We start from the raw sequence: 25,131 nt of genomic DNA, 5'->3' as shown, positions 1-25,131 counted from the left end.
TTGATGGCTTTTCATCAGAGCTGGAAGAATTTCCATTAAAAGCAGGGACAGTGCCGGGGAAACCCGAAGAAGAAGAGAATAAAAGGGAAGACCTGCGGTAGGATGGAGGGTAGGAGTGATTAAATGACAAGAGGGATGATGGTGCAAGGCTAGTGGGGTGGTAATGACACAATAACGACACAGAAGATGAGTCTAGAGGAGTTGTCAATGACAACAGTGGAATCATTGCCAGCACCTGGTAAATGGAAGCAGTGATAAGGTAGCCTACTGTATAAGAACATAAGAAATAGGAGCAGGAGTAGGCCATCCAGCTCCTTGAGTCTGCTCAGCCAGTCAATAAGATCATTGCTCATCTAATTGTGGGCTTAACTCCACTTTCCTGCCTGTCGCCTATAACCTTTGGCTCCTTTGTCAATCAGAAATCTAACTCAGCCTTGAACACATTCAATGACCCGGCCACCATCTGGCTTGGGAAGAGAATTCTAAACACTAATGACCACCTGAGAGAAGAAATTCCTCATCTCATCTCCAACTTAAATGGGAGACCTATTAATTTGAAACTGTGCCCCCTAGTTCTAGATTCCCTCACGAGAGGAAACATCCTCCTGCCTACCCTGCCCAGCACCCTCAGAATCTTATGTTTCAATAAGATCACCTCTCATTCTTCGAAACTCCAATGAGTATAGAACCAACCTGCTCAACCTTTCATCACAAGGCAACCCCTTCATCCCAGGAAGCAACCTAATGAATCCAGAAAAGTGTGAGATTATACATTTGGAGAGAGCAACCAAAGCAAGGGAATATTCCACAATTGGGAGGATATTGAGAGGGATTGAGGAAGTTAGAAACTTTGGAGTGCATGTCCACAGGTCCCTGAAGGTGGCAGAGCAGGTGGATAAGGTGATAAAGACAGCATAGAGATTATTTTCCTTTATTGGATGAGTTATTGAATACAAAAGCAGGGATGCAATGCTGGAACTGTATAAAATGCTGGTTAGACCACAACTGGAATTTTGTGTGTGCTTCTGGTCACCACATTACAGGAAGGTCATAATTGCTCTGGAGAGAGTACAGAGGAGGTTTACAAAAATGTTGCCAGGGCTTGAAAATTGCAGCTATGAGGAGAGATTGGATAGGCTGGGGTTGTTTTCCTTAGAACAGAGGAGGCTGAGGGATGACCTAATTGAGGTGTACAAAATTATGAGGAGCCTAGATAGGGTAGACAGGAAAGACCTGTTTCCCCTAGCTGAGGGGTCAGTTACCAGGGGGCATCGATTTAAGGTGGTTTTTAGAAGGATTAAAGGGGACATGAGGAAAAACTCTTTCACTTGGAGGGTAGTGGGCATCTGGAATTCATTACCTGCAGTGGTGGTTGAGGCTGAAATGCTCAACTCATTTAAAAGGTACCTGGATCTGTGTCTGAAGTGCTGTAACCTGCCAGGCTATGCACCAGGTGCTGGAAAGTGGGATTAAAATGAGCGGCTAGTTTCTTTTTATTTTTTTGGCCAGCACAGGCATGATGGGCGGAATGGCCTCTGTGCTGTAACTTTTCTATGGTCCTATGGAATGGTTCTCTGAACTGCTTCCAATGCAAGTATGTCCCCCCTTAAGTAGGGTCACCTAAACTGTAAACAGTGCTTCAGGTACCATCTCACCAACCTCACTGCACAGTTGTAGCAAGACTTCCCTACTCTTATACTCTGTCCAATTAAGGCCGACATTCCTGTTTGCCTTCCTAATTCCTTGCTTCACCTGCATGCTGACTTATTGTGATTCATGTACAAGGACACCCAGATCCCTCTGTACTGCAGCATTCTGCAGTCTTTCTCCGCTTAAATAATATTCCGCTTTCCTATTCTTCCTGCCAAAGTGGACAACCTCACATTTCCCACATTAAACTCCATCTGCCAAATTTTTGCCCACTCACTTAACCTATTGATATCCCTTTGCAGACTCTTTGTATCCTTCTCACAACTTGATTTCCTCCCTACCTTCTTATCTTCAGCAAATTTGGCTACAATACAGTTGGTCCAGGTCATTCGTGTAGATTGTAAATAGTTGAGGACCCAGCACTGTGGCACTCCATTGATTGTGGGTTGCCATCCTGAAACTGACCAATTTATTCCCACTCCATTTCCTGTTAGTTAGCCAGTCCTGAATCCATGTTAATATAGCCCATTTACCCTCTTTCTACTTTATGACCACAAGGTCCGATCCTGTTATTGGTCATGATGGGACAATACTTATGACCCTGATGATGCAACCAATCTCGTCAGCTTCCTCTCTCTCTCTCTCTGCTGAATGAACCCTGAGTTTAATCATTTTCTAGAGAAACAATCCCCGTTGTTAACCTCTATTAATTCCCCTGAAGTTCCAACCATTTTACTGCCTTGGCTCCTTGCACTGAAATATTGCTGTCAAGAGTTTTTTGTCATTCTTTTGCAAAGTAGACGTGAAAAATCCCAGAAAATTACCTTCGATGCCCATTAGATCTGCCTGGAAAATTGTAAATGGGCTTCATTTTGTCCCCTTGTTCTATTGTTCTGTAGTTTGACATTCTCTTACCTGGTGCCATCCAGTTCAGGACCTGGGTATTGAATTGTGTTACGTAAGCTCTTCTCCATCTTACAGGATGATTACTATCGCACAGCCACACAGCTCAAAGCAGTTCTGGCAAACGTACTCAGATTATGTTTAGATCTTTGCCAGTCTCCACACATTTGAAGTTCCAAATGCTGTAAATTGAATCAGCGCTTGGGTTCGACTTTTGGCTCCCTTTGAGCAACTGAACCTCATTCAAAGCGGCAATGGGCGAGAGCCATCTTTGTGGACGTGCTAGTAGACTGAACCTGAGTCTACTGCAGTTGCTGTCTGTGGATTCCAGCTAAGTGCTTCAGAGCTGGAGTGTTATGTCTTCGTTTTAATTCTGTGCTTGTTTTGAGTTTGGGTGTACCTGAATTATTCCAGAAAAATACTGCTGACGTATACCTGTCCTCGGGCAAGTGGACCTGGAGTGGGGTGGGGAATGTTACTGTTCCCCCGCGTCCCCCTCACCCGGCTCCTGTGGCATGGGAACCCGATTCCCAGATTGGAAGAACAGGGAGTTCTCCTTTGAATAGAGGAGGTTATGGAATGATCTAACGCAGGTGTTTAAAATGATACCGGGACCAGACAATGTAGAATGAAACCAATTGTCCCCAGTGGTCTACACAAGAGGGACGTAGATATAGGATTCACAGATGAGGGCCGGTGTGGGATAAACCTTTTTACATCAAGGATAGTGAGGCTGTTGGCTACTGAACCAAAGACCATGTCAGCAGTTAACAATAGGTTGGATCTGTGTTTGACAGAAAGGGGGATATCAGGATATTGGAACAGGGCAGGCACATGGGATTAGGAAGCCATGACTCCAGAACATTAGCCCGGGTCTTTGGATTACTGGTCCGGTGATGTTACCGCTATGCCACCATCTTCCCTATAATGGTAACGTTACTGGATTAATGACCCAGAGGCCTGGACAAATACTCTGGACACGAGCTCAAATCCCACTACAACAGCTGGAGCAATTCAAGTTCGATTGATGAATAAACTTTGAATTAAGAAAATGCGAGTCTCATTAATAACGATCATGAAATGATCATTTTGTCATAAACACCAGTTTGGTAATAATAATTAAAATAAATAGTATTTATTTTTCTGGTGGTGAAACATGGTGAAAGAGACTGATAGGGCCTGAGGCCTGTTTCTATGTAATAAGTAGCATTCATTTTCTGCTATGTACTTGATGGAGATCCCTAAAGCTCTGATGATTTACCAAGATAAATCACTGAGATTGACTCAGTTTATAGTGAGTTCGTTACTCCAAATATTCAGATTCAGATCTAAATAAAGTGTTTGGTTCACTGACATGAAACTGCGGAGAGTGGCGCCAGTGCTCATTTCCAGATTGTAGCCATTTAAACGTTGTGCACACTTGTACAGTCAGGAGGGAGTCTGGCAGATTGGAAGGTGCACATTTAGGTCAGGCCTTCGGTGGCGATGCCCCAGGAGAGACTGGTTACCTGAGCTGCCTTTTTCAACAAACACACCTGACGAATTTCCTTGTGTGGAATGGAGAACGGCAACCGCTGAACGAGTTACCTCGTCTCACTTTTATATTCATTCCTGGGAGGTGAACGTCACTGGCAAGGCCAGCATTTATTGCCCCCTCCCTGACTGCCCTTGAGCAGGTGTCGGTGAGCCCCCTTCAGCTGGAAGGTTTGCGAGGCTGTTTTAGAGGGCAGCCTCATGGACGTGTGGCTCTGGAGTCACATGTAGGCCAGACCGCCTGAGGACAGCAGGTTTCTTCCACTGAAGGACATTAGTGAACCAGATTGGTGTTTATGACAAAATGATCATTTCATGATCATCATTAATGAGATTCGCATTCTCTTAATTCAAGGTTTATTCGTCAATTGAACTTGAATTGCTCCAGCTGTTGCGGTGGGATTTGAGTTCGTGTCCAGAGTATTTGTCCAGGCCTCTGGGTCATTAATCCAGTAACGTTACCATTATAGGGAAGATGGTGGCATAGCGGTAACAACACCGGACCAGTAATCCAAAGACCCGGGCTAATGTCCTGGAGACAGGGGGGTTCAGATCCCGCCATGGTAGCTGGTGGAATTTAAATTCAACAAATAAATCTGCAGTTGAAAGCTAGTCTCAGTAACGATGACCATGAAGCCATCATCCATTGTTGTAAAAACCCATCTGGTTTAAGAATGCCTTTTGAGGGAAAGGAAATCTTCCATCCTTACCTGGTCAGGCCTTCATGTGACTCCAGACCCACAGCAATGTGGCTGACTCTTAGCTGCCCTGTGAGATGAACAGGCCACTCATTTCATGGGCACTTGGGGATGGTTAACAAATGTTGGCCTTGCCAGCAACACCCTCATCCTATAAGAATTTTTTAAAATGCTTCAGTTCCCTCCAGTCACACCTGCAGTCCGGTCACACCTGCAGTCCGGTCACACCTGCAGTCCGGTCACACCTGGATAACTGCTCAATGGTGCCACAAGAGCTATTTTATTGCTTTGCCCGTGCAGCACAATGCTGTATCATTATAAGAACATAAGAAATAGGAGCAGGAGTAGGCCATTCGGCCCCTCAAGCCTGCCTTGCCATTCAATAAAATTATGGCTGATCTGCCCCAGGCCTCAACTCCTCTTTTGTGCCAACTCCTCATAACCCTCAACTCCCCGATATTTCAAAAATCTGTCTCCCTCCTCTTTAAATACTTTCAGTGATCTAGCCCCCACAACTCTCTGGGGTAGAGAATTCCAGACATTCACTGCCCTCTGAGAGAAGAACTTCCTTCTCATCTCAGTTTTAAATGAGTGTCCCCTTATTCTGTAACTATGTCCCCTAGTTCGAGATTCCCCCACTAGCGGAAACTAATTGTTTGGGCTGAATGAATAATACGTCCCCTGAAACACCACTGTACAGGTGGTGCTGCCAACTTTAGCACAGTAATCCAAAGAGGTCATAAAGCAAAGCCAGTTTGACCCCTAGGCTAAATTAAAATGTTAAGACCATCAAAATATTGCATTGAGCTTTGAGTTAAATATATAATTTGAAGTCTTTCTTTATATTTAACTCAAACTCAATGCTATATTCTGATGGTCTTAACATTTTAATTTAACCTAGGGGTCAAAATGGCTGCACCCAGCTGCACCAGCTAGAACAATAGCAACTTGCAATTATATAGTGCCTGTATCATCCTGAGGTGATTCACACACAGACTCAAGGAAACATTACAAGCAAAGAAGGCAAAAAAATCAAGGGTGATGACCGAAGCTTGGTCGAATGAATGGATTTAAAGAGGTTTGGACAAGAGGAGGCTCTTGGAAGGGAGCATCAGAGAGTAACACCTTGAGGTGGCTGAAGACGCGACCGAGGGAGGGGTTGGGAGGATGGGAGGGATGGGGATGCACAGGAGGCGAGAGTCAGTTCAATGGAACGTTCAGCAGGATGGACAGAGGGAATGAGAAAATTGCGGAGAATCAGACGGAGGCACTGGAGGGATTGACACCGATTTTCACACTTTATATAATTTCTGACATGCTTTGGAGGAAAATGGTGAGTTTGGACCTATGATTTCCAAAGGTCTTCCTGGCATCATTTCTGAGTCTCTTGTGAACCAATTGATAGAGATTGTTTGTACATTATTATATTATTACATGATGCGAATACAAAGATGTTGGTCGGCAAACTCAGTCCTGTTTTACCCGCCCACTCCCTATGTTCCTATGCAGAGAATTTTCCAGCACCAAAGCTTGATCAAAGGAGTAGGTTTTAAGGAATGTCTTAAATGAGGAAAGGTAGACACAGTGTTTAGGGAAGGATTTCTAGAACTTAGGACCTAGGCAGCTGAAGGCACAACTGCCAATGGTGGAGAGATTAAAGTGAGGGATGTGCACGAGGCCAGAATCGGAGGAGCGCACAGATCTGTGGGGGTTGTGGGACTGGAGGAGATTCCAGAGGTAGGGATGAATGAGGCCAGAGGGGAATTTGAAATCAAGGGTGAGAATTTTAAAAGCAAAGTGCTGCCGGACTGGAAGCCAATGTAGCGAGCACAGGAGTGATGCGCGAATGGGAGTGCGTGAGAGTTATGATGCGGACGGCAGAGTTTTCACTGAGCTCAAATTCAGATAATGATGCCTCAGGTCAACACTGGGAGTCAAGTGTGATGGTAACAAAGGTGTGGATAAGGGTTTCAGCAGGGGATCAGCCAAATAAAGGCAGGGGTGGAAAAGGGAGCTCGGAAGCTTTATTCTCTCAAGCACCTATATCACAGAAGATCATTATTGTCAATGACCGAACACAGTTACATATTTCTGCTAAAGCGATCTGAAGCTCTACATAAACCAGAAGCTGAGAAGATTAAGAGCCTCAATTTTATAGTTGTACCTGATATGTTTGGGGTTTGACTGCCATCTAGTGGTTATTCTTGTTATTTCTGTGTTATTTATTAAATCAGCTGGTTGTTGCTGGAAACTGGGGCCTGAATTTCACACACCTCTGCCGGCATGTTTTCAGGCGGGGAGGGGTGTGTGAAATTGAAGGAGCAGATTTCCCCCTGGGCTCCCACCACCCTGACCTCGCAGCAATTTTACTCTGGGATGGGCAAGGCCTCGGACGGGCCGCCTGCCTTTGTCTGGTTGAGGCCCTTAAGTGGCCAAATATTGGCCTCCCAGCCTCAATTAGGCCTCGGGCGGGAAGCGGGATGGGGGGCTGAAACACCTTCATCAGAACCCCCCCTCACTTCTAACCTCGGGTGCCCCCCTCTTCCTCCCTTAATGTCCAATGACTGCTGGACCTCCCCCCCCCCTCCCCCCCCCCTCAACCTTTCCCCCAGCACCCCAATCACTCACTTTCCACCCCCTCCCCCTCCCCCCCCCCCCAACCAAGGCCTTCCCTACCATCCCCAGCCTGGGACCTCGAAAGTTGACCTTTCCATCCAGGCCCAGGACTTAGGCCCTGTCAGCTTCATGCATTTCCTCTTCTGCCCACTGCAGCTCCTGTTGCCTGTCTCTAAGGTGGGACTTGCTCCTGAGCGAGGGGGCGGGAAATGGCTGCGGCGGGGTCAGTGGTTCCCCGCCGACTCTTCGGACGGCGAGAATGGAAACCCGGCCGTCCGGAATATTCTGGCCTGGAAGTCGTTCATTGTGTCAGGTTTCAATTATGACTGCGCTATTTGTAGATCTGTCTCCACACAGGAATGACCGACAGTTAACGCGCAGATATACATCTGTGAACGTGCCCCTATTTAATCACCCCTTCAACATGAAAGATGGAACTGCACAGCTAACTAACATGAAAGAAAAATTAGGAAATTAATGTCTTCAACAATGGCGGGGGGAAAGAAGTCCAGTTTGCAGTGATGGACACAATGAAAATCATAAGCACTTAAACACCTTCAAATGAAAATAAATCCAGGCCCATGTAAAAGTAAATAAGAACATAACGAAGCCGTTTAGTTCCTTGGGGCAGCTCCACAATTCAGTTACATTATGGCTGATCTGTACATCAGTTCCATTGACTCTCCTTTTGTCCCATATCCTTTGACGTTGTTACTTAAAAATCTATTGACCTCAGTCTTGAATCTCCACCTGTCCCCCAGAATTTCAAGCCTATGGTGGGAGAGAATTTCAATCCTATCAAACGACAGAGCAGACTCGAGGGGCCGAATAGCCTCCTCCTGCTCTTATTTCATACCTTCCTACGCGTGTCATTCCAAATTTCCACACTGCCTTGTTTCAAAAATCTGCTTCTCGATTATTCCCCTGAAGGGGCCTCACTCTAAACTTAACATTTTTTTTCTTCTTGATTCCAATCCCACTCCCCACCCCGACCAGAGGAAGTAATTTTTTTTTCCATCCCTATCAAATCCTTTTGACGTTTTAAACCTCTTAATGAGATCAACCCTCTCAATGTTCTGTGATTGAGGAAATGCGAGCCACGTTTCTGCAACCTGTCCTCACAGTTTAACTCTCTAAGCCCTGGTATTGTTCCTCTTTAATTTTTTAACTTTCAACTGCGCAGATGCTTCTAAATTCATGGCGTTCAGTTCTTCCGCCTGTACTTAAGGGCAGCATTTCCACGCCCTTCCCCCCCCCCCACCCCCTCTCCCCCGATCGGTGCCCCCAGTCGGAGACGCCGCCGCCATTTTACGTGGGCTGGCCAATTAAGGCCCGCCCAGCTAGACGTCCGCCCGGAAGCGCCGTGCGCTCCCTGTGCGGGCAGGTGGGGGAGGGGGATTCCCTGAGCCGGGAGTGGACGAGCACACAGGTCTCCCCGAGGCAAAGTGCTACCTCCAGGGAACTGGGCTCAAGTTTGAAAACTTTATTAAAGAGAGAAAAAAAAACATTCCTAACATGTCCCCTAGTGCGACACTGTCACATGAGCGGGGGACATGTCAATGACTTCTACTTAAAAATTTTATACACGTTTTAAATCCCTCATCCCGCCTGTGGATGAGGCTTCATGTTTTTTCTGAAGGCCGCCTGGGCTCTTCGCCTGCCCCAGCCAACCTTAAGGTTGGACGGGCAGGACCATTAATTAGGTTAATTACCTTTTTTAAAGGCCTGAAGTGGCCGTTGACAGTTCGGCGGGTGCACAGCCAACTCTGCTGCACACCCGCCAAACCGAAAATCCCCGCCCCCGCTCGCCAACCTCTGAGCGAAGAAATTTCTCCTCACCTCAGTCCTAAATGATCAGCCCCTTATCCTAAGTCTGTGCCCCCACGTGTTCTGGATTCCCCAGCCAGAGAAAAACAGCCTCTCAGTGTCTACCTTGTCAAACGCCTTCAGAATCTTGTATGTTTCAATGAGATCGCCCCTCATTCTTTTAAACTCCAGAGAATATAGATCCAACTGACTCAACCTCCTCATCATGGGACAACCCCCTCATTCCAGGGACCAGTCCGATGAACCTTTGCGGTATCCACCTCCAATGTAACTATATCCTTCCTTATATGGAGACCACAAGTGTACACAGTTCTCCAGGTTTGGTCTCAACAACGCCCTGTACAATGTCGCCAGACTTCCTTATCCTTGTACTCCCTCGTAATAAAGGCCAACCTGCCATTTGACCTTTCTAATTACTTGCTGTACTTGCATGCTAACTCACTGTACGCGTACAGTCTCTCTGGACATCAGTATTTAAAAGAAAGCTACAATGCTGTTTCATTCGAAGTGCCGAAGGTCAGAATATTCTTCCTCTCGAGGACCAGAGCTGTCATAGTGCAAGCGAAACCAAAGAGCCAAACTGACCACAACGTGGCACCAATTGACGCAGAATTTGGCAATCTCACAGTGAAACCTAAAGATCGTCCAGTGTAAGGAGCATAAATACACGTTGCTTGGTTCAGTAGCAAAAGTTGAAGCAAAAGATTCCACTCTCCAGAATGTGCATCACCTCCTGCAGCAGCAACTGGTACTGCATGTAAATGTTGCCATTTTCAAAATACATTTTTTCCATTGACTTTGTATAATTCAGACCTTAGCACACATTGCTAGCAACTCACTTGTGAACATCATATAAATAGGGAAATGAAGGACGATCAGTGATAATTCTAAATTATCTAATCTCGAACTGCAAAGGTAAAACAAACAGAAACAAACCCGATAAGGGAGAAAACAATTCCTGTCGGTTATGGAGCTGATAAATACCAATCATTGGCTTGACCCCAGTCCGTGTTGTTAGTGGACCTGAGGCTGAGTTGATTGTGGAGAGACCATTGTAGGCGTTAGCACCTCTGATCTGCAAAGGGCAAAGATCCTCAAATCAAAAGAAGGAACTGTCATTTACATAGCGACTTTCGCAACCTCAGGGGGTCCCAAAGTATTTAACAACCAATGAAGTGCCGTCACTGTTTGCAATGTTGGAAAACACAGCGAGATCTCACAAAGAGCAGTGACATAGTGTCCAGACAATCTGTTTCTGTGTTTCTCTGTGAGGGGTAAAAATTGTCCAGTACACCTGGGAGAACAGCCCTTGTCATCTTTAAAAGAGCAATGTGGGATCTTTATGACCACCTGAGAGGGCAGATTGGTCCTCATTTTAATGTCTTGTGTAAAAGATGGCACCCCTGACTGTGTAGCACTCCCTTAGGAGTGCATTAAGATATTCTGCCTCAACCTCGTGCTGAAGTTTCTGGAGTGGGGGTCAAACCCACAACTTTTTGACTGAAGAGGTGAGAGTGCTCCTCACTGAGCCAAGGATGCTACCTCCTGAGGGCTAGCCTATGTCCTATGGTAGGAAGTATTTGTGTACACGAACATCAGATGAGAAGGAGACCAGCTACATGACAAATTAGCACTTATTTGGCAAGATCCTCGAGATTGACTGGTGGGTCTCAAAACCAACCTGTGTTTTCCAAACTGAGAATGAAGCCTCCACGCACCAGGCCAGGATTGACTAACTTCAGCAGATGGCCCATCGAGATCTGCCCCACTGATTCCTCACTGCTCAGCTGAGCTGGTGGAGTTACAAAATGTGCTTGCCCTAATGTGGGCAGGTGTAACAGGAGTGCAGCATTGAAAAGAGTCCCCGCAGTTGTTGCCTAGCAACACAGATGATGGGAGCTGATGTCTGGGATTACATGATGGTGGGGTGGGTTTAAAATGTAAGTGGCCGACATAGTCTATGCAAATAAGCACAGGGCATTAATGTACACAATCTAATGCCAATAGTGAACTAAAAAGGCTTTGTCACCTGGCAAAGATGAAATGTATTCCTTCCCTTTCGTTATTTGCTAACTTATGTTCCTAAATTCTTGCTTATTTTAGTCAGGAAAGTTGAGTGTTTAATTTCTATATTTTATATTGAAATAATGCTGATATGGAACAATGTTTATACACAACATATCTCCTTTTTCTCTCTAGATTATTTATGATGAAAAGGTGTCTTGGTGAGTGCCTTTTATTCAATCTGTGCTTTTCTTAGACGTTAGATGTTCCGTATTAATGTAACCTTTGCCACAGATTCATCATAAAAGGATGAAAAATCATATTTTTTTTAAAAATATGGAAAAAACTGCTAATTTTGGAAACAATTTTAAATCTGAATTTACCTATCCCTCCATCTTATCTCTTCCTGAGCTCATACAGCACTGTTTACTTTTCCAAATGCAATCTATCTGATCCACACATACAATATTCATCAAATTAGGCAAACCTTTCAACACTGCACACTCACTGACAGTTCACGCTCCATCTATTCTCCACCCTCACTGAGGTTCACTCACTCTCCATCTACTCTCCACCCTCACTGACAGTTCACTCACTCTCCATCTACTCTCCACCCTCACTGATGGTTCACTCACTCTCCATCTACTCTCCACACTTACTGACGTTCACTCACTCTCCATCTACGCTCCACCCTCACTGATGGTTCACTCACTCTCTATCTACTCTCCACACTCACTGAAGATTCATTCACTCTCCATCTACACTCCACACTCACTGAAGATTCACTCACTCTCCATCTACACTCCACCCTCACTGAAGATTCACTCACTCTCCATCTACGCTGCACACTCACTGAAGATTCATTCACCCTCCATCGACACTCCACCCTCACTGAAGGTTCACCCACTCTCCATCGACACTCCACACTGAAGATTCACTCACTCTCCATCTACACTCCACCCCCAATGAAGATTCATTCATTCTCCATCTACACTTCACCCTCACTGAAGATTCACTCACTCTCCATCTACACTTCACCCTCACTGAAGATTCATTCACTCTCCATCTACACTCCACCCTCACTGACGTTCACTCACTCTCCATCTACACTCCACACTCACTGAAGATTCATTCACTCTCCATCTACACTCCACCCTCAATGAAGATTCACTCACTCTCCATCTACAATCCACCCTCACTGACGTTCACTCACTCTCCATTTACACTCCACACTCACTGACAGTTATTTGTATTTTTGTTGGATCAATGACCTTTAGAAATTGCCCTTTATCTGGAAGTTTGCCACATGCAGCATTCAAACAATGTGTCATTGCAATTCAAAGATCAACCCTAGAATTCGTATCATTTTCCTTTTCAGGTGGGAGTCTCTGGTATTGATATCAATGTATGCAGTCTACATCCTGATCATGAAGTGAGTACAGATTTGTTCATATCTTGCGCTCCTATGCTTATCGATGGGGAGGGAATGGTAGCTGGTGAATAGAGCTTCATGGTCATTTAAACTCTCAAGAACTCTCCATTTGGCCTCATATCTTGTTGGATGAATTTTTGGGGTAATTTCGTTTTACGATTTGCCGACACACACACCTGGACTTGCTCCCAACCACCAGGAGCATTTGATCCTATGAAGGCTTTTGTATGCAGCTAAGGCATTTCCCCTGGGCATCTCCTTGAAACCCAATATCATGGTGGAGGAGGAAAGGCAAGGTAGCAGCATCACAGGAATGTGTGGACCTCACCAGATTTTACCCAAGCCCATAGAGCCTAGAGTGAGCACAGATCCTATATGGTCATCAATGAGGAGGTATGTAGAAGGAGGGTTCCCTGCACCAAATAGAAATGGACTCTGCCAGCAACTCCATGAGGATGTGCAGCCATGATCATCTGGCCCCTGTCTTCTCCCTGGGGTTGTGGAGATGGCAGCCAAACTCAATTTTTCTGGCAAAGGGTCATTTCAGGTAGCCACCTACTTAATATCAGCCAGGTTGTAATATGCCATGCAATTGTCAGGGGCCATGCATTTTACAGAAGAACTGGGGAATTCATCAGCTCTGTCAGTGCAGCAGTGAGATAAGGCCAGCCAACATTGGGGAGTCCATTAGGGCTGTTCCAAAGACCAATGAGGAATGAATGGCAGGCACTGTGCTTGGTGAGCTCCAATAGAGTGACGGCCCTTGACATCAAGGCAGCATTTGACCGAGTGTGGCATCAGGGAGCCCTGGCAAAACTGGAGTCAGTGGGAATCGGAGGGAAAATTCTCCGCTGGTTGGAGTCATACCTAGCACAAAGTAAGATGGTTGTGGTTGTTGGAGGTCAATCATCTCAGTTCCAGGACATCACTGTAGAAGTTCCTCAGGGTAGTGTCCTAAGGCCTAACCATCTCCAGCTGCTTCATTGATGGCCTTCCTTCCATAATAAGGTGGGGAGGTTCGATGATGATTGCACAATGTTCAGCACCATTCACAACTCCTCAGGTACTTAAGCAGTCCATGTCCAAATGCAGCAAGACCAGGACAATATCCATGCTTGGGCTGACAAGTAACAAGTAACATGCACGCCACACAAGTGCCAGGCAATGACCATCTCCAACAAGAGAGAATCTAACCATCTCCCCTTGACATTCAATGACACTACCATTGGCACATCTCATTTATCAATGACAATCGCTGAATCCCCCACTATCAACATCCTGGGAGTTACCATTGTCCAGAAACCGAACTGGACCAACCATATAAATACTGTGGCTACAAGAGCAGGTCAGAGGCTAGGAATCCTGCAGCGAGTAACTCCCTCCTGACTCACCAAAGCCTATCCTCCTTCTACGAGGAACAAGTCAGGAGTGTGATGAAATGCTCTCCACTTGCCTGGATGAGTGCAGCTCCAACAACACTCAAGAAGCTTGAAGCCATCCAGGACAAAGCAGCCTGCTTGATTGGCATCCCTTCCACAAACATTCACTCCATCTACCACCGACGCACAGTAGTAGCAGTATGTACCATGTACAAGATGCACTGCAGAAACTCACCAAGGCTCCTTAGACAGCACCTTCCAAACCCACGACCACTACCATTTAGAAGGACAAGGGCAGCAGATAGATGGGAACACCACCACCTGGAAGTTCCCCTCTGAGCCACTCACCATCCTGACTTGGAAATATATCGCCGTTCCTCCACTTTCGCTGGGTCAAAGTCCTGGAACTCCCTCCCTAACAGCACTGTGGGTGTACCTACACCACATGGATTGCAGCGGTTCAAGAAGGCAGCTCACCACCACTTTCTCAAGCGCTTTTAGGGATGGGCAATAAATGCTGGCCTAGCCAACAACACCCACATCCCATAAATGAATTTTTAAAAATCTCCCTCATGTCACAGATTGTGTGTAACAGCATGCAAAGTATCCAATAGGCTGAACATCGTCACCATGCATTCCTATTTGAAATGCTAACTTCTTCAGGTAAAAACATCCAGATCATGGATGGTGTCTGGGTGTCAGAATCCGCCTCGTACTCCCATGGAGAATGACCCACTCGGAGAGGCCCAGGCAGAGTCAGGGAAACACTACAGTGAGACCCTGATGGTCTTGTAGCCACAGTATTTATATGACTGGTCCAGTTCAGTTTCTGGTCAATGGCAACCCCCAGGATGTTGAAGATGTGCTTTATACATCTATGGCCAGTTAAGTGACTTTGTTGATGTTCCTAATGCCAATTTAAAATAACCCTGAAGCGCAAACGTTAAGGGCATTTGTGACCTTTACAGCTAAATACAGTGCCATGCCTAGGCAATTTGTCTGCAGGTCTGCTTGGAGCATACGGTATAACTCGGTCTGGGCTTCATGTATAACCCCCAACCGATGCAGGCACTGCTCCTCTGACAAATGCAGGTGTGGCCACCTTTGCCTGTAGATTCTGCTATGGGTGCAGAGTGGCTCTGACCAAGCAAAACCTACATAATATTCCCCAGGTTACCCTTCTCCACTTCCAGAAAGCACAGATTCAGGAAGAACGATTATGACATTGTTGAAGCTGACATGGTGGGTGGGACAATGTAGGCAGCAGCCTGATTACCACAAAAAGCTCCTGAAAACCTAAGTGGCTAAAACCTAAAAACACAAAAGGAAAGTGTAGGAAAATGACCTGGCAATTTGCCAATCTTATTATTGGGCTCTTTCAACTTATCTCTGTACTCAACTCTTCAGTGGAGATTGTGGGCAATATCACTGGACCTGTAATCCAGAGGCCCAGGCGAATGCTCTGGGGACATGGGTTCAAATCTCACCATGGCAGATGGTAGAATTTAGGTCCAATTAATAAAATCTGGAATATAAAGCTTGTCTCAGTAATGGTGACCATGAAACTATCATCAATTGTTGTAAAAACCTATCTCGTTCACTAATGTCCTTTAGGGAAGGAAATCTGCCGTCCTTACCTGGTCTGGCCTTACATGCGACTCCAGATCCACAGCGATGTGGCTGACTATTGACTGCTTTCTGAAATGGCCTCATAGGCCACTCAGTTCAAGGGTAATTAGGGATGGGCAACAAATTCTGGCCTTGCCAGCGACGCTCACACCCCATGAAAGAGTAAATAGTAAAACGCAACTTCCACTACTGTTCCAAACTTTGCCAGCAGGAAAGATTATGTTTTGCGAGCGTGAAGACCACTGTTTGTACCTAGCTGAGGCCCACAATAAGGGGATGGGCCGCAGCTTTGATATTATCTGCTGAGGGATTGGGATGTGGCGCAGGGTTGAGTCACTGGGGATGTCAGAGTGAGGGATAGGGTTACAGCTTGGGACTCGAACGAGGGCAGCACAGATTTGGAAACACGCTGCGTAGTGACCTGCCCTGCAAGAGATGGAAACAACACCAGCCCACTTCCTCTGAAGAAGGACTTGTGTTTATATAATATCTCATTGTGTGTCTCTGAAACTTTCCACAAGATTCACAACAATGAAACATGCATTGTACTTCTTCACAAATGTTGTGGGAAACATGAATTCATTTATTTCTTTTTGTTCATTCATGGGATGTGGGCATCGCAGGCTAGGCCAGCATTTATTGCCCAGCCCTAATTGCCCGTGAGAAGGTGTTGTAATATGCGTTTCTGACTTTAATGAATTATATTTAAGAATGATTCTGATTTTTGCTAATGACTGCCCTCGTGGGTTTCAGGTTCAACAGCACGATGCAACTTTTCTTTGAAAGCAAGTGGAAGAAGACTTCTGTGAACATGGCTAATGGGAATGCAAATAACACGGAAATGGATGACAACAGCAACTGTGATGCCACAGTGGTCTTACTGAAGAAAGGTAAGGACTGGGCTCCATGTGGGTAACAGGTCTGTAAAAGTCATGTCCATCAATATCTAGTATTCACACAATGCACCTCACACAAAGGGCACATTTTACAAGGAGAGGCACGGAAGCGATGGAACCCAGAGGAGGTTGAGACTGAGGTTGATGCTGAGGTGTTCTGTTGATGTAGAATATAGAGGGAGGTTTATTCTGTATTTATAGGAGATGTATATTTGTACTAGGAACATAATTTGATGCCTGAAATGCAAAGTCTTTCATCCAACAGCACTAACATCCCTTATCTTAATGCGCACCATAATCACCAGCTATTATTTTAAGAAAAACTGCTGCAAAGCCCTGGTACCGCCCCCCCCCCCCCCACCCCCCCCACCTCCAACCACACAAGGCCCAGTGATTAAGAAGGGTCACCACAGCCTGGACCTTGACTGCCTCCTGCTCCCCCAGCAGCCCCCACCTCCACCTCCCGCCACTGAAGCTGCGCAAAATAAGATGTTGAGCGAGGACGAGCTTAGGCCTGCCTGAGATTCCACCCTTTGGCCAAATAGTCTCCAACGGCAACAGTCAAGGTTCAGTGGGTCCTGGTACTAGGTACTGGCTCATAGTGTACGGCTCTCTAAAGGGAGGGAAATGAAAAGCTTCCTGCTTTTAAAGAAATATCATTGCCTCCATGGAGGAGTTTGTAGGCAGTTTAGTTTCAGAAAATCTGAACTCAGAACTCTGTCAACAGAGCCATCAACTTGGAAGATGTTTATTACACTTGGCATTTCCTCTTGGCAAACAAGAGAGCTGAAGAACACGGGCAGGTAACTTTCAGCTTATGAAGCCACACTGGAAACAAAGGCCTAGAAAAAGCCTAAGGCCTGGCCAGCCATTGGTGCAATGGTTACTTAGAATCAGACATCACAGAAGGAGGCCATTTGGCCCATTGCTTCCATGCTGGCTCTTTGGAAGAGCTATCCATTTATAGTCCCACTTCCCCATTCTTTCCCCTTGGCCTTGCAGTTTTTTTCTTTCAGGTATGTATCCACTTCCCCTTTTGGAACTTCCTGTTGAACCTGCTTCCATTAGCCTCTCAGGCAGTGCATTCATAACAACTCACTAAGCAAAACAAATTCTCCTCATCTACCCCTGGATTTCTGACCAAGTATCTTAAATTGTGTTCTCTTGTTACTGATCCTCCCTGTCCACTCTATCAAAGTCCCCCACAATTGTGAACGCCTCTGTAAATCACCCTCACCCCCCCCCACTCCGCCACCCCCATCCCCACCACCCCACCTCTTAACCTCCTTTTCTCTAAAGAGAACTACCCCAGCATCACTAATCTCTTACATAGCGTCTCACCCCTGGTACTTCATAATCGGGCCGTGTGCTGGTTTCTGTCAGCCATCTCGGTTGTGGTAAGTTTTGTTGACTCCCAGCTGAAGAGCTAATCTGAATGCCCCATCATAGTGGAGCACTTTGCAGAAGGAAGACGATTAGATGTGTACCTCTAATTCACCCCCGGGTAGGCTTCCAACCTCAAGATGCCACCACTTACCAATTCCAAACTGGACAAATGACAGGATAGGGGCGGGAAGAGGGAAAATGATAGCTTGTGTAACTTCTTGACATGTTCTGTTGATGAAAATTCATTGAAAAGCGGAACAATAGATGTTCCCACATCACAATTCACAAACACAAATGGGGAATAAATTGACTTTTTTTCTGAAGATGGTCTAGTTGTTTCATGTTTATAAATTTCCGGACAAGGAATCAAAATGAGTGACAGGCGGGTGCGAACAGCGGGACAACCTCAGAAAGCCAGTTTCCTAGGTAACGGAAGACGTGTAAAGTTATGAAGCATCACGGGTTTGGGGGAAATAGCAACAGCTTTGGGGGAATTAAAGAAAAGCTGCAGTCCTAATGGGGAGACTGGGGCTGGTGAGAGTTTTTAGCCACGAGGCTTAATCCTGTTATCATTTTTTTTCACAGCCAACCTCTGCCGCAACTCCTCGGTGCTCATGGTGGACGAGCTGCTCTCAGCTTATCCACACCAGCTCTCGTTCTCTGAAGCCAGCTTAAGGATCATGATAACCAGTCACTTTGGACCCAAAACCAGGCTCAGCATGGCCAGTCGCATGCTCATCAATGAGGTATTTTACTCCTATCAACTGCAGCAGGTGTCAGGAGAGAAGGTTCAGGTGTGAGCTTCCCCCCTGTTGAAGGGTCAAAGGAATGTAACGTAGATGTCTGGCAGTGTTATGACCCAAATTCAAGGTATTTTCACGTCCCCCACACACTGTGAGTTTGAACCCTGGCCTAACGATAAAAGCTTTTATTTTGAGTCCTTAAGACCAACAATGCAGTGATATCTGCCCCTTTAGAGAAGCGTGCCCTTTAATCTGCCACTTCTGTTTTACTGAAAACATGGCTTGAATTTTACCGGCCATTCAAGTGGCAGGAGCAGAGACAGGGTTGGGGGCTATTAAAACAGCAGGAGCTGTACCAGGCCAACTCCCTCACTCAATCCCGCCATTGGGACTTATGATTAGCATAATCGAAGGCCCAATTGAGAGCATTTCACAGGGGCTGCCACACGTGGAGGCTGCCAGCTTAATGGAGGTGGCATCCCGGCAGAAGCCCAGGGGGCCATCAGAGTCAGAGGGCTGGATGGCCCGAATAGGGGGCCACAGGCAGTGAAGGCAGCCCCAGAGGCCCCAACAACCCCCCCCACCACCCAGAAGGGTTTCCCCCTCTAACCCTCAGCCACCGAACTTTCTTTTGGACTTACCTGGCCAAGCTCCTGGGGTCTGCTGCCTGCCTCAGAGGTCACCGCCTCTCCCAGTGGTGCTGCTGAGGCTTCAGAGCTGCCAGCCCTATGATTGGACCAGCAGTATCTAGAGTTTGCACGCCATCCCACGTGTTGGGCCCAAGAGCCACTTTTCGCCGCGATGTCAGGGTCCCAACACCTGCAATAAAATTCAGGCCTAGGACTTTGTTGCAATCTGATTTTCCAGATTACGACATTGGACCAAGACCTCACTTATATTCTCAATCATCTCACCCTGCTGGTTTCCCCAGCTGCCTTACCATGAATGTAGAGAAGAAGAGAGACACCAACCAGGAGCCGCAGGGTAGGAGAGAACATTGTCCCTGGACCCCGGTCTGTGAAACTCCCAGCAGATGGCTCCTGATAGCATTACTAGGTGCTTCTTGCATAGATGACCAAGAAGGGAAATATGTGCGGGGGAGGGTAGAGTGAGTTTATATTTAAAGTAAATGTTACGCAAACAAACCATAAGTTAAAAATGAGTAGAAAAGCTGCCACTAATATGGGGAAGAATGGTACTTTGATGAAAAATAATACTGTTTTATGAAAAAAAAATCATAGGGTTTATATTTTATTTGTTGATGTTTCATTTGTGCCAAGCGTCACCTTAACTCCAAAACTCAGAGAGTCTCTTGGTCCTGAGATTATTTTTGATCAGCTACGAGGAGACCACACAATTGCAGACTGGGGTAACTAATCCAGTAAGAACATAAGAACATGCCTTGGCCAATCAGAGTCGACCCACCCGGTTTGAATTTGAACAAAGCTGGGCAGTTAACTGTTCCATGCTGCATTCTCCATGGCAACACCTCCACCAGTCAGAGTCCACTTGCCAATTAATCAGCACTCTCTTCTCATGCAGTATAACTTGCTGTTCCCCCCGTTACTGTTGGAAAATTCTTGTGAGCCACCCTGATGAGTGCAAGACGAAAAGCTTTGATTGCATGTCCCTTTTTCAGCAATACTCCACTTCTGTACTACCAAATAAGAAAAGGCCATTCAGGCCATCAAGGTCACTCTACCCACATACTAATTATAATTCACCTTGCCTTGGAGACAATCTGCTTAATCTACTGAGGGGAAGTCCAGTGAAATTTCTCCCTGACTGTCCCTTGAGTATAGCTCCTGGATGTGAATCTTATTGTCATACCTCTTTGACGTTCCCATAGATAACCTTTCCATGGTCCTAGCAGCGTAGGAACTATCAGATCCCATGGAGTCTTAACTCTTTAGGGAAGCCCCTTGGCTCAGCTCAGTGCCTCTCTGGTGCTGCCCCGTGACTCCCATTCATTCCTCCATCGCTTTTTGCTGTTACTGAAAAGGCAGCCAGCTATCCTGGGAGCGGGTGTGATAACGTGACCAGACCATACAGTGCAGCCATCTATCAGACTGGCAATGACTTACTGGAACTCAGAGCAGATGAGGAGCGTGAGAATTATATACAGTCCTCACCACTTAGAGCGGGTGCGTTGGCGTTAACGTGACTTGTCCACTCAGAAGAGTGGACGGTAAAATTGCTGCACAGACTTTCCCCGGGTCTCCATCCCTGGATCATTGTAATTCTCCCTGATGCTCCTGGGTCTGCTACAGACTTAACTTGCCACTGCAGCTCATGGAAGGATTGAATAAGGGATGCATGTCTTTGTTACGGAGGAAATCAATTCAATAGCATTAAGGTGGGCTGGCAGCAGCTTAAGGTGGCAAAGCTTCCGTCTCCCATACAGCTCAAAATAGCCAGCTTGTTTAATGTGCTGTGTTTAAACCTGATGGTAATGGCAAATGGTTAGTGCTATTTGCCCAATATCAGCCTGTGGTAAGTGTAAGCGGTGGGCACTGTACCAGAAAAGAAACTCCCAACCCATGTTACAAGGAGGTGACAGCATCCAATTTGATGGTAGCTCTATGTCATCAAAATAGTTGAATGCTGAAGGCTCCAAAGTCTGTGTTGACCTGATCTTGTTTAAGCCAAAAAGGCTGATAGTTGAGCTGGTGCCTTTTGCCCCTGTGGATTTTTGGTTGCTTTTCTTGATATTTCCGTTTTCTTTCCTGAAGCCACAAGTTATGTCAACTCCTCATGAAAACATAGACCTGTGCCCTTTAACCCCCGGCCAGCCTATGTGCCTTAACTGGTGCTAACGCAGTCCATTTTGTTGTCTTCTGCATTTTCAGAGACAAAGGCTGATCAGCAGCAAGACAGTTTCCAACGGAGAACCCGAGGTTTCCATTAAAATGCCGGCAAAACACAACATCGAGAATGGAACAGGGCCGAGCAACTCCACCGAGAGGAATGTCAATGGACAGAGGAGGGAAGAGGACAGGACTGAGGCCGGCAATGAAAGGGAGAATGAGAACGAGAATGAGGACAACCAGAACAATGAAAATGATGAAGAGGAAGAGGAGGAGGATGAAGGCGAAGGGCCCTATGTGCCATTCCACTTACCAGGTGAGTTGTCCATGTCGGCCATGGCTTAGTTCATAGCGCTCTCACCTCTGAGCAGTGGTGAGAGGTTGTGGGTTCAAGGCCAGCGCCAGGACTTGAGCACAAAAATCTAGGCTAACACTGCAGTGCAGTACTGAGAGACTGCTCCGTTATTGGAGGTGCCGTCTTTTGGATGAGACATTAAACCGAGGTCTCATCTGCCCTCTCAAGTGGATGTAAAAGATCCCATGGCACTATTTCTAAGAAGAGCAAGGAAGCTATCCCTGGTGCCCTGGCCAATATTTACCCTTCAATCAACATCACAAAAACAGATTATCGGTTCATTATCACATTGCTGTTTATGGGAGCTTGCTGTGCGCAAATTGGCTGCTGCGCTTCCAACATTACAACAATGACTTACACCTCAAAAGTATTTCATTGGCTCTAAAGTGCTTTGGGGTGCCCTGATGTTGTGAAAGACTCTATACAAATACAAGTCATACTTTGTTTTTTGAGTTGGGGGCTGCTTTTAAGAAGAGATTTAAGTCCTGGTAGGTTTTGGAAAAGTGTGTGGAGAGGTATTCAGATGGCCTGTGTGAGTCTGTTCTAAAGCACCCTCCACTGTTACATGTGCGGGCTGTATGGTTTGTTTTAATGCTGCCTGACTCAGCGAGTGAGAGATGGTATACAGTTTTCCTTCTGCTGTGTATGTTGTACATCGAATGTGCCAGCAGAATCTGCTCTGGAGTTCCCTCTGCTGGGAGATTGCATGGTGAGGTGACTGCAGTCTGCTCCAGAACTCCCCCTACCATTATATTCCATTGCTATCGTGTTTGGAATTTATGTTGCATGCTGTGGATTTTCGCCTGCTATTACCATGTGGGTTGAAATCAGGCTGTGCAATAGTGGCCTTGGAACATGTAAACAAATTGGATATGGATATGATTCTGAATTCATACGTGTTTTCAAGTCCCTCCAAGGCCTCACCCCCTCCCAATCTCTGTAATCCCTTCCAACCCCAAAACCCTCTGAGGTATCCGTGCTTCTCTAGTTCTGGCCTCTTGTGCATTCCTGATTGTGATTGCTCCCTGATTTCAGTTGCCTAGACCCCCAAGCTCTGGATTTCCCTCCCTGCACCTCCCCGTCTCTCTACCTCACTTCCCTCCTTGAAGACACTCCTTAAAACCTACCTGTTTTGACCAAGCTTTTGGTCATGTGCCTTATGTGGCTCGATGTCACATTCTGTTTTATAATTCCCCTGTGAAGTGCCTGGGGATGTTTCATTACATTAAAGGAATTATATACAGGCAGTCCTCGACTTTATGATGTTCGAGTTACAATGATAGGATGTTTATAAATTGACACCCTGTTTCGACTCTACAATGTCGTTTTCGACTTTACGATGCCATTGCCAGTGAACAAGTTCAAACGTTCATACGTGCACATCTGCGTTCTGCGCCGCCCACCTTTTATATTTTTATTATATATTGGGTCGCTGACCCCGAACAAGCCCGGGTAAGCAGGGGAACCTCCCTCCGAATACTCCCGCGCACCAGAGGGCGCTAGCCGGGCTTGGCCGAAGGTTGAACGGCCCCAAAAGCAAGTCGGCCTCGGGCAGGGGTCCAAATGCATCGGAACGAACATCTGAAACCAGCGGGAAATGAGGTTGCGACCTGCCAGTAAAAATGCGACCTTGTCCTGTTGGCGGCTTTCCCAGTGATTACAATGGGATTCCGGCGCCTCCGGTCTGACGCCAATCCTCCCGGAATGCCGCACCCGACCGATTCCGTGCAACCCACTGGCCCTGGCCAGGCTCAAGTGTCGTCCAACGTTGCCAAAGCCAAGTCAGCCACATCTCGGGCAGCCGTCCAGGAGAGGTCAGAATTTACCGGATGCTCCCCAAAGTCGGGGACGCGGATTCCCGTTCATAAAAACTCCCGGCGACTAATCCCGAAAAGACCCTTCATCACCCTATAAAAATCCCGAAAACAGGTTAAAAAGTGTGAAACCATTAACCAAAATGTCAAACATAAACTCTTGAAACTAAGTTGGAAAAGAGTAAAGGGTAACTAGTGAATAGGGTATCAGGTTCACGAACCAATCCGCCATTTATAATGTTGTTCCGATGGGAAAATTGATTCCGACCTACGACGTTTCAACTTACGACGCGGTTTTCAGGAACCAATTGTGTGGAAAGTCTGAGGACTGCCTGTAATTACAAGTTTATTGAAATACTTGGGGGAATTTTAAGCTGCTGATTAAGGAAAGCACTGCATTTCTATAAACCCCTTTAAATACCACAGCTTGTCCCAAAGCACTGTACCACCAGTGATGTACTTTTCAAGGTGCAGTCACTGTTCTAACATGGAAAAAGCAAGAACTAGGTAGTACACAGCAGGATCCCACAAACAACTGAACACCTTTTTTTAAAATAATGGATATGCATACGTGCGTCCAAATGTATTAACCCGTCCATGTGCTGTGACTCTCAGCACACACTCTTCACAATAAGTTAACCTTCTCCCTAGGTTAATATTCAAATGCATTTATGGCGAGCAGGAAGTTAAACATCTTCCCCTAAGTCAGAAATGCAAAACTGAAGAAAACCAGTGACGCATGCCACACAAACTTGAGGAAAATTGCTATAACTTTGTTGGAAATCATTAATGTTTCAAATGTTGGCTGCAAATTGGCAGCAAGCACCTCTTTCCTCACTCCCTTCCCAACTCTGGACAGTGGGTGGTTGGTGTTTTCTAAGCTGTGGCTGTGCAAAGTGTCCTCTGTTGAATTGCTGCCTGGTTATTACGTGGCTGGAAGATTTTTGTACTCTTCTATTGGACAAAGGTGAGGCGTGCCCAGATAATTTTTCTCAATTTGCATTGTAAAGTCAGAGCTTAACAAAAAAAACAAGCCGCAAAGGAAAATAATACCACTCAGAGAGCAGTGTCGTTGTACAAACAGTGCCTGAACATTCACGAGACAATTAGATTCAAGGAAGGCAAATCGAGTTGTATCTGACGAAAGCTGACAGACTAGCTGGGTCTCCTGAACTGCAGTGTGTTGTGTCCACAGGAGAAGGATAAGGGCAACCGGTGCATGGGAAGACTATCGCTTCCAGATTCCCGTCCCCGGTCACTTAGCTGACTTGACTGTTTATCACCTTCCTCTCATTGTCGCTGGCTGAAAATCCTGGAACTCCTTACCCGACAACATGGTGGGAGCCCCTTCACCACTTTGGCCGCAGCGGTTCAAGAAGGTCCACCTCGAGGGCAACAGTCGATGGTGCCATCCTTGCCAGCAACAAAGCATATCCCGAGAATGAATTTCTAAACTCTT

At 46.2% G+C, this 25,131-nt stretch overlaps 1 protein-coding gene across 1 annotated transcript in view; it reads left to right on the top strand.

The window, feature by feature from the left end:
* Positions 1-25,131, top strand: part of slc24a3 (solute carrier family 24 member 3) — a 369,032-nt gene that overhangs the window by 320,843 nt on the left and 23,058 nt on the right. The window contains exons 8-12 of the mRNA XM_078556574.1: positions 11,427-11,452; positions 12,610-12,663; positions 16,425-16,561; positions 18,539-18,699; positions 21,546-21,819. Coding sequence (XP_078412700.1) covers positions 11,427-11,452; positions 12,610-12,663; positions 16,425-16,561; positions 18,539-18,699; positions 21,546-21,819 — 652 coding nt within the window. The remainder of the gene's footprint in view (positions 1-11,426; positions 11,453-12,609; positions 12,664-16,424; positions 16,562-18,538; positions 18,700-21,545; positions 21,820-25,131) is intronic.

This window comes from Cetorhinus maximus, chromosome 14, assembly GCF_964194155.1.
Source record: "Cetorhinus maximus chromosome 14, sCetMax3.hap1.1, whole genome shotgun sequence".
NCBI classification, from domain to species: Eukaryota; Metazoa; Chordata; class Chondrichthyes; order Lamniformes; family Cetorhinidae; genus Cetorhinus; species Cetorhinus maximus.
This window is presented reverse-complemented; position numbering and strand designations above follow the sequence as displayed.